Source organism: Syzygium oleosum, unplaced genomic scaffold (assembly GCF_021117445.2).
Source record: "Syzygium oleosum isolate NSW1041296 unplaced genomic scaffold, Sole_v2.1 Sole_v2.15, whole genome shotgun sequence".
In the NCBI taxonomy this organism is placed as follows: domain Eukaryota; kingdom Viridiplantae; phylum Streptophyta; class Magnoliopsida; order Myrtales; family Myrtaceae; genus Syzygium; species Syzygium oleosum.
In genome coordinates this window covers 430373-441076 of record NW_026607499.1, presented here as the reverse complement: position 1 = coordinate 441076, position 10704 = coordinate 430373, and the positions used below count along the sequence as shown (strand labels likewise).

The 10704-nt window shown below is 42.2% G+C and overlaps 1 protein-coding gene across 1 annotated transcript; it reads right to left on the bottom strand.

Annotated features, from left to right (window-relative positions):
• Nucleotides 1-286: 286 nt before the first annotated feature.
• LOC115661708 (uncharacterized) lies at nt 287-5188 on the bottom strand. Its single transcript, XM_030583919.2, has 2 exons — nt 4870-5188; nt 287-2639 (listed from the first exon to the last, which is right to left on the bottom strand). The coding sequence occupies exons 1-2, from the start codon at nt 5186-5188 to the stop codon at nt 466-468; spliced, it is 2493 nt and encodes an 830-aa protein (XP_030439779.2). The 3' UTR covers nt 287-465.
• Nucleotides 5189-10704: the final 5516 nt, after the last annotated feature.

Here is a 10704-nt window from a genome sequence, read left to right as displayed (position 1 = left end):
ATTGCACATTGAAGAACTCAAATTCACAAAGAAGAACAAGGCGAGGAACACCTTCTATACACCACAGTTGAAAGGAAATAAAAATGTCGCTGAACAAGCTGGAGAAATTAGATAGACAAGCAGAATTTATTTGATGATGCACTCAATGAAACATTGGCAAGCCATGTCATCTGAATTAGATAAAGCACATGCACCCTCCTGGCCCAATTTAGGCTGCTCTGTAAAACCACTCAATGTTACTACTTGCTGATTCATTTTAATTCTTAAGATCTAGGAATTGATCATTGCAAGCTGATTATCTGAAACTGACAATAGAAACAACATAGTCACCTAGATAAAATGTATTCCTAAATTCGAATTGTTTTCCATCTGCTCATGAGATCTGGCTGAATGCAAGGAAACGAAGAAACGTTGTGCAGGTCGACAGTACACTAAACTTAGCTTGCCAAGAATGAGCTCCCAAAGCTATATCGTATTTGCATCACATATATTAATGGTACGTGGCTTACTGGGAGGCTCTCGCTCTATGCCGGCATGAGAGACCAAAGCCCACAAGTGAGTCACAAACTCCCCTCCCATTGCCAAGCGCTCGGCATGTGCTTTTGCATCGTCCGATGGAGCCACATACAACACAAGCTCGGCCCAAAACTCGGCCAAAATCTTCCATATGCGCTCCGACTCCCCTTTCTGCAATTGAACCCCCAACAGAGCGCCCCAATTCATAACCGTCTCATCTGGTGTTTTCGCAATCTCCTTCAGTCGTTCGATTCTTTCTTGATCTGTCTTGCACCCCTCAAGCACCTTCTGAGCTTCAAGGATGATTTGGTCGAACTCATTCTCTGTGACATAAGGGTGACCAGGTAACAATCTTGGGGCGAATGCCACCAAGTAAGCAAGATATTTGGACAAGTTAGTCGCTACAAGGAAGTTCAAACCTGAAACTGGCACCTCGTGCTCAAGAAAACTGGTAGCTATATGCCACACCATTATAACCTGAGTTTGCGTCTCGAGCATGCACGCCCAAGAGAGCTCATCCGACACATTGTTTAGTCTTAAAGAAGCTTGTCCATTCTCCAATTTCCCGATTGTGTTCTTCAGAGAACGAAACACAGCCTTCTTCACTTCTGGGGATAATCTGACAGGAGCACATTGTCTTTGACCTCTCCTAACGACATCAACGAAAGCGATTGTGAAGCTATTATAGAGAAATCTGGAAGGGCTGTAATGGTACGATTCAAGAAGAGAGTATTGGCGAAGGTTCCTTTCCCAGGGCTTCAAATGCATCTGGCATATTAGTCCTATCAGCTTCTCAATGCGCCTACTATCTTGCCACGACCCCTTCTGCACGTATTTGCAAAGCAATGTCACTTTTGCCCACTCGGAGATAGCCATCAGGAAGAGCTGGACAAGCTCAACACATGTGAATACCATGAGAATGACTGCAGTCACGAGAATGTCGATGCTCAACCCATTGGATGTCACAAATTGGACAACATGATCTTCTGGCTTCATGGTGTTATGCATCATGAATACAATTGTTAGCATAGTGCCTATGATCAAACAAAAAAGCTCCATCAACTTCAGTTGCAAACGACCCTCTTGGAAAATGATCGGGTAATTGGTGTAGAAGAAATCGTGAAGAAAGGTAAGCTCAACTTCGGCGACTCGAAATGCTCGCTCATACCCATCTTCTTTCTGAAGCGTTCCTTGTTGAATCAAGAGCCATGCCTTTTCATGAGCTTCTTCTGGCAACAAGTAGCCCGAAAATCTCAGGCAGAGAACCAGGTAGAGCGCATACGAGAGACAAATGTCCTTGAGCTTGTCATCCAAGTCTCCCTCGCTTGAGCTCAAAAGCCGCCCTTTGCACGCCCACACCTTTTCCATGGTGACGACTTCCTCGTCGACCTCCAAAGACTTAGTGTAATTCGGCGTCAGTCCTACGACTTCGTGAAAGGATTTCTCGAATCTGGTTCGTTTCGCTCTCACCACATACTTGTATCCTTTCATAGTGATGGGATCGGTTTCGCACGGATTCGATAACTGATGCTCGGATCTCATATGATCCGCAACCCATTTTGTGGTTCTTTGCAGGCCACTTGCGCTCGCTGTCATGAGCGATAGTGCTCTCTCATTGGCCTTCAGCAGCAGGACAACGAAATAGAGCAAGAAAACTGCCAGCGTCAACGGCAAGGCGGTCAGATAGGATGTCCACAACGCTAGTAACCCTATGAACGTGACCATGTTTTGCCAAGCATATTTCTTCCACTGCTCATTGTCCTCAAGACTATATGCAGAGAAAGAATTTGAGCTTCCTAGGAAGATCATCAAGAAAGTGGCCCACAGAGGGAACAGCGGGTTGCGAAACGGGGATTCGTGCATTAGCCCAAATGTGTACGTGATCAGGTGGCCCGAGAGAGTGTACGCCGCCCACAGCACGACCTTGAGCATTGGCTTGTTGTGCCGGCGCCTCAATGAGCCAGAAGCTGCGAGGAAGAGGAGGAGGAAGGCGGCAAAGCCCACGAAGAGCTCTATCTGGGCGAGCATGCCCTCCGGGGTTTGGAGCTTCTCCATGACGACGTTGGCCTGGGTGACGCGTTGGTTCACTGTCACCAATCCTCTTCCTTGCATGTCCCCCTTTTCTTGAATGAAGACAGATTGTGTTCTTGGTGAGTGTAAGAGAGCCAAGAAAGTTCAAACGCTTTGAGAATTCGTTTGCTAAAATGGTCCAGGAAAACCTACGGGGTCGGTCCAGGAAGCAAAATTGTGATTCCACCCGACATATGTTCCTAAAAAAAATTGAATCAAGATTGCTGCCCAAACAAGGACCTGTCATTCCCTCCTTTAGGATATGGAAAGAGAGCATTCCTTACTTGGCTCGAAAATTACGCTATCAAACAAAAGGTAAAAACTTCTGTTACTCTATTGCCCCGTCCCTCTTGGCGAAGACGTTTCACCACAAAAGTAAAAAGAGGAAAAAAGAAGAAAAGATTGACGAAGGTCCCTTCCCCCATCCTCTATTTTTTCCTCATTTCCCTATCTGTTTTCTCTTGCGATCTCTTCTTGTTGACTCTTTTTGCGGAAATTCTTACATTTACGTGAATTTGGAGGATTTATAGCAACCTTTTCTCCCATTGGTCACGATTTTTCTCAAGATGAACCGTCAAGAAAAAGTTAACGAATTGCTAAGCCGGCACTCGTGCCTAGCACGAGCCCACCAAAACCCTTAGGATGGTAACTTGGGTTCTCGATTCTATAAAACAATTAATCTTACCTTGACACCGCCATTAATTTTTTATGGGTCGATTAGTAACTCAAGTAAGACACGAGAGTATGTTTTTTTTCTACCAACTAGAGATTCTGCATACAAGGACTTAATTACGTTAAATTAATCTAATGCCCTTTGGGTTTTCTCTTTACACAAAAACGTTTGCATGCAATCTTTATCGATTTTATTATCCTAAGTCACTAATATGTGAAAGTGGTCATGCATGGTGTGCAAGCAATAAAGTAACACCCAATAATCAAAACAGCAAAGAAATTACGGAAAAGTTGAAAAACCAGGGATGCAGTGAGCAAACATAAGCAAAGCCTCACTATTGACCATTCACCATTGACCATCAAGACAGGAGCTTCCGCAAATCATGGATCAAAAGGCAAATATGCATTAATATGATATATGCAAGATGCCTAAGGTCGTGCATGAATCAACAACTTATTTACCACCATAATGCAGAATTAATTAGTATGCAACATATACTAATTTTTTTGGTATTTTCTTATAATTAAACATGATGAGTGCACAATTAAATCCTAGAACACTAAGTGGCCGAAACTATGCATCGAAAGTAATGAAATGGAGGGACATGAAAATCTAATTAGATCAAGAGCCATAAAACTAAGCTATCATGAATGATTCAATTAAAACACATGGGAATAGCTTAGTATAAATTCCTAAATACTGATGTCATGCATATCTAAACTAAATCATATGGAAATAAATATGAACTAATGCAATAATTAAATAAATGTAACTTAGATGCAATGCTAAACATAATAAGGATTCGAAATTGAAACCCGGAACCACGTCATAATAAAAACTATCCTAAATAACGTGACATGCATGAAAAGAATTAATTCAGAAAATCTAACCATGAAAACATTAAAGGCCCAATCTGATAAATTAAGGGCATCAATCAATTATCCCAGAGAGAGTGACCCGATATCACTTGTATCACCGAATTAGATTCATGATATACAAATTCCAGAACCAGCCTATTTTTTCTTTTTTATGGGTCGAATAAAGCCTCATTTCTGATGCCGAAGCGCGATAGAAATTAGGCTAAACAGAAGAATCGAAACGATAACGAGGAACAAACTGTTCTCTCAATCGATTAACAATCGATAAGTTTTCAAAACATCCAAAAACTACTGCCTCTCAAAACCCTAAAAACGAGTTTATAAAGGGTGTTAACCCTAATCACAAAAAAAAAAAAACACAAAAATACAAAAATACCCTTAATTCGAAAATTACTAAAATAATAAAAAAATAACATCTAAACGACCCCGAATCGTGAAAATCCATCGTTACTCATAGCCAAAGGCTATGAGTATTGATCAGCACACCGTTTCTCTTCAGCCGACCAAATTTGAGCTTAATCCGACATCGTTGACTTCAAGCCCGCCGGTTCGTCCAGTCGCATAACGGGTCCGCCGGTCCCCTAAGTGCATCATCCTCCCCTGCTAGAGAAAGATTTGTCCTCGAATCTGCTTCATCTTCATTATCGTTAATCTCTTTAGGGTCTTCTTCCTCTTCAGTGTAGTAAGGTGACAAATCTGCTACATTAAAAGTTCCAGAAACATTATGCTCACCCGGCAACCCAGGTGGCAACTCTTTCGGTACGACATCAGCAAACTCCTCAAGCAAGGGCATAACTTGGGTAGGAATTTCAGGACTGTCAGAATTCCGCTCCATCACCACCATGGCAAAAAGCCCAGGCGCGTTCACTGCCTCTTCTTGAAATCCTGACTTGGACAGCAGATTATTCTTCACTTCCTTTCTTAAATCTGAAGGACCTAGGGTAATGGTTCGGTCATCCTTCTTGAAGGTATAAGTATTTCTGAAACCATCATGCTGTGTCTTTCTGTGAATCTGCCACGGCCTCCCCAATAAAATATGGCAAGCATCCATTGGGACTACATCACACCACACCTCATCGATGTAATTTTTTCCAATCGAAAATTGCACAAGACACCTTTTGCTCACCTTCACCTCGTTCCCTTTTCTAAGCCACGACATCTTGTATGGTTGAGGATGATATTCTGTTTTTAACCCCAACTTTTCCACCATAGTCGTGGACACTACATTCTCGCAACTCCCACCATCTATATCATGCTGCATACTTTTCCTCTACTAGTGCACTTAGTATGAAAAATATTATGTCTAAGCCATGATTCATCATCCGCTACAGCAACATTTAATATTCTTCTAACGACTAGAGACTCACCAGAATCAGCATAGATAATCCCTTCCTGTTCCGCATCCGCATCCTCTTCTTCGCCTTCAGATTCATCATAAACTGGACCTTCATCAAAGACCGAATTATCAACAAGCGTCACAATCTATCGGTTCGAACAATCAACAGCAAAATGCCCGAATCCCTGACACTTGAAACACCGCTTGGCTGTAGTTCCTCCCCTGCTAGTTTTAGCACTACTCTGCCCCTCGTTGGATGCAGGTTTAGAACTCACATCCTTAATTGTGGCCGGTGTCGAATTTACTGCAGATGTTCCCGCTTTTCCTTGGGATTCTTTATCTGACCACTTGAAACTGCTGCCTGACCACTTGGAATTACTGCTCTTTCTTTTAAACTGTCCCTCCACCTTTAGGGCTAGTTTGCACACATTCTCATATGTCCAATACTGCCGTAATTGGACAACATCAGAGATCTCATATCGCAGCCCTGCCAGATATCGTGCAATCGTCTGCTCGTCTTCCTCCGCCACATCACAACGCATCCGCAAGCAATCAAATTCTTCTGTAAATTCCTCAACTGTTTTATCACCTTACTTGACGTTATGATACTCGATAAATGCCTCTTGCCTATAATGGGTAGGCAAAAAAAATTTATGCAATAACTTTTTCATCTTCTCCCAGCGATCCACCTTCGGCTTGCCCTCTCTAGCGCGTTGCTTTTTTACGTGTTCCCACCAAATCGAAGCATGTTTTCGCAGCCTGATAGCCACTAACTTCACTTTTTGCCCCTCAGTTAGGTCTTTAAGATCAAAAATCCGTTCTACCGTATGCAACCAATCAATAAACTCATCAGGATGAGCCTTACCATTAAACTCGAGAATCTCGATCTTCATTCCGAAATTTTGAGAAGAGCGCTGATTTTCAGGTCGTACTCCTCGATTCCGCCCCTGATTCAGAACCCCAAAAGGGTTTACATTCTCCTCTTCATTATCGAATGAATCCTCAGATTCCGCTCCTTCTTCGGATTGAACGCCCAACCTCCCCTCCGCAAGTTGTCGCTCCAAATCCTGGATTCGTCTTCTCTGTTCTTCAATTTCTACGTCTCGCGGATCTCTTAGACGCGGTTGGTCGTCTACTTCAGGAACGCCTCCACGCCCCCGGCCACCACGAGCTCGCCGTCCACGACCGCGATTCTGTTCAGCCATTGATTCAAGCAACCTATGCTCTGATACCAATTGATGCCGAAGCGCGATAGAAATTAGGCTAAACAGAAGAATCGAAACGATAACGATGAACAAACTATTCTCTCAATCGATTAACAATCGATAAGTTTTCAAAATATCCAAAAACTACTGCCTCTCAAAACCCTAAAAACGAGTTTATAAAGGGTGTTAACCCTAATCACAAAAAAAAAAACACAAAAATACGAAAATACCCTTAATTCGAAAATTACTAAAATAATTAAAAAAAAAATCTAAACGACCCCGAATCGTGAAAATCCATTGTTATTCATAGCCAAAGGCTATGAGTATTGATCAGCACACCGTTTCTCTTTAGCCGACCAAATTTGAGCTCAATCCGACATCGTTGACTTCAAGCCCGCCAGTTCGTCCAGTCGCATAACGGGTCCGCCGGTCTCCTAAGTGCATCAATTTCATTTCATCGAGATTAGCTACATGAGTACACCAAACGAGCTTCACAGCATGATACAACCAAGAGAGGTTAAGGGGCTCTCGAAACCCATCTCTGAGGGAGAGTTTTGCAGAGTTGCGCGACTCAGTCCGCTACTTTATTTTGGTCTAGAGCAATGGGCCAAGTGGAGATGTGGTAACTTGAAAAGTAAAGCCGAACACACTCCTTGACAAGCACTTGCGCATCACACGAAGCTTGATCTGCACAAAGAAGTTTTATAACTAAAGTGAGAGTATCCGGTCAAGGCACATCTCCACTTCTGTCCGTGCGTGAGCGAAACGCAAGCCTTCGAGAACACCTAGGGTTTCCGCTTGATAAGCTGACTGGACCTTCATCAGCACGCAAAGCCTCCGATCAGCTTCCCTGATGAGTCTCGGTACACTCCAGCTATGGAACCTATGGTTGTTCCTTCTAAGAAGGAGCCGTTGACGTTCATTTTAACGTTCCCCTCATGGACGAGAGCCAATTCGAAGGCAGGTTGCTATGATATTCTGGGATTTTCTTCAGCTTCGAGTTCCACCTGATGAAGTTCTGCAGCGGCTGTTCCCTGCAGATTTGGTGTGGTGGCTCAGAAAATGGCGTTGTTTCTCGCCTTTCAGATGAACCACAACATCTCTATTACAAGCTCGAGGGATGATAAGTCTGTTAAACGACTTCTGTGGTTCAAGAGCCACTGATCTATGCTGGTGACACCTCGGCTTGAAATCTGAATTTGTAGATACGGATCTAACCAAATTTCATTTGTCCATGGACAAAGGATGAAGAGGTGTTCAGGTTTTTCTGGGCTCGTCTTGCACAGCCAGCAAATGGATCAGGTAACAACTTTCGATTGAATAGATTTTCTCTTGTGGGCAGAGCATTCTGGCATAGATTCCACAGGAACAATGTAAAGCTTGGGTCCATATCTTACTCCATAGAGCTCGCGGTATTTGATGGGAAGAAGATGCTTATTGCTTGTCTGTGCTGTCTTCGACTTGTCTAAGTTGATTATACCTGCCTTTAACTGAGTAATGCCCTGACTTCGCTCCTGTCCAAAGCATTTTTTCTTTCTCACTATTCTAGCCATGATTTCATTCACATCTCTGTCTTCGAAAGTATTCTGAAGAATTTGTGCATCCCAAGTGGAGTTTGCCTTGTTGATTAATGCAGCAACAAGCTGGGGATCACCGCGATTTGCCGTTCCACCTAGTATCCCCACCTTCATCCACTTGTCTTCACATATTCTAATAAACTTCCCGTTACCCACTGACCATAAGAATGAGTTCGATATTGCCTCCATGCAATAAACTTTGACAGCCCTAAGATGATCTATGTCCCTTTCTGGCATGCTAGAAATCTGTATTAGGAAAGTAGAGTCCCTTTAAAAGTTGACTGCAAAGTGTTGATGGTGATTGTGTCGTCCTCTGGGCCTATTTACCTAACATGGACCTATTGAAAGTAATTAGATCCATGAAACCTAAGCCAGGTGAGGGTGACCCTCACCCATACGGCGAGGTTGGTCCTTGCCTAAGGCCAACGGAGGGAAAAAAGAGAAAAAGGAAAAAAGACAAAAAAATAAAAGAAAAGGAAAAGAAAAAAAAATCATAAAATTAAAAGAAAAATTGCAGTTGGGACAGTGATTAGAGCCGGTTGCAGTTCATGTCATTTTATATTGGGAGTTTCGGGGCGTCGTTAGTAGGATTTGGTGATACAAGGAGTTGGCCGTATTGCTAAAGCGAAAAAGTTCGACAATTTCTATATTCGGACAAGTCATTTTCTTCCCTATTCGAGCAAATCCATCATTTAAGATAGGTAAAAAACTCGCGATACATATGAAGATTAATTGTTTACTTTTCCGTGATATGTCGTGCAATTTGTTGAGTAATGGCTTCTTATAGAAGCGAATCCACCATCTAAGGTAGGTAAAAAAAAAACGTATGCGATAATAAGGGTCGCATCAATGCACTAACTTTTCCGCGATATGCAGTATAATTTGAAGAAGAATGCATCCGATCGCATTCCATTGATTTGAGCAATGGTTTCATAGAATTTATGGTTCATTCGGTAACTTAGAGTAGGCCCAAGAAAAGATATTTCAAGATTTTCTAGTTATAAACTTATACCAAAAATTTGCAAGAAAATTCCTAGAGTATGTTTTACTTTTTAATTCATTTTTATATTAGAGTAATGGAAATTTATGAGTTGGTCTTATTGCACATGATAAAAATTAAAATATATTGTTCACTGAAGTCACCATAAAACGATAGTATAAATTTTTCTAATCACGTCAATTTAAATTACTAATCTTCTGAAGCTAATTAAATTAGTCTTCCAAAGGCCCAAATATATTTAATGCAACAAATTTTTTATATTTTGCACACACAAGCGCTATCTGAGAATCAAAAACTAATGCCTTATACAAATAGAAGATAATTTTTTATCTTTATTAGTGTCTTTCGTTAGATACTATCCTGAGAGTTTTATCACCATTTTATAAATAGGAAAAATTAATTTTCAATGTGTTTGGATCACACTAAGCTCAAGCATAGATCATATATGTTGCTTCAATAGAATAAATACTCCAATTGGATAATTATAGGTCTTATGGAAGAGATAACCATCATCGCTAAAACTTATTTATTTCGAAGTACCACCTCTAATTTTAGGAAAAAAATAGAAAGGCGTAATTGACCATATTGATAGTTAGAAAAGAGACCAGGCCTTCCAATTTTTTACCATTTTTTAATATATTTTATGAAATATATTTTTTTTTCTTTTCTTATCTTATCCTTTTCTTTTCTTTCTTTATTTCTTTACAACTCTGGGCCAATAAGGTTGTTGGCCAACCTCGTTGGCCAAGGGCGAGGGCCTTTGCACCCTCGCCAGCCACATCGGAGGGCAACGGGCCCTTGCCTAGATCCAAGCAAAGGCCAACGCCCTCGCGAGCATTGGCAAGAGCCTCCACGCCCTCATCAAGATCCAGATGAATGTGTCGGGCCCTTGACCAGATTCATGTGAGGGTCGCAAAGCCATTTCTTGTGGGCAGTGAGGGCGGCCCTCGCCGACCAAAATATGAGGGTCACTGCCCTCTCCTAGATTTGGGCAAGGGCGCGGAGGCCCTCGACCAAACCTCACTTGTGGCCAGTGACCACCGGTAGGTGACCTCACCTGTCACGCCCCGTACCCTACGAAGCGCTAACATCCCTACCTTGGTCAATTATGGTGCGACGTCCCAGGAAGCGTCGCCGACCCAACGCCCAACAGAGAACAAGCACAAGCGGAAGCAATTAAACAAACAACCCTGACAATTATAAAATACGAGCCAAAGATAGCCAAGTAATAAACAACGATCACAGCAGAAAATAGATACATACTTATATTACTATTGAAAACTTTTTTTACAGTGTTCACTACAACCGCAAAGAAAACACCAACAACTGGGGTTAGCCAAACAGCCACTAAGTCAAAAAGGGAAGTGGCTCAGGAGGTCAACTACTCAAGGAGAACTACAGTCAAAAAGTCACTTGCCCTCCACTGCTAGCTATGGCTCAGTGTCACGT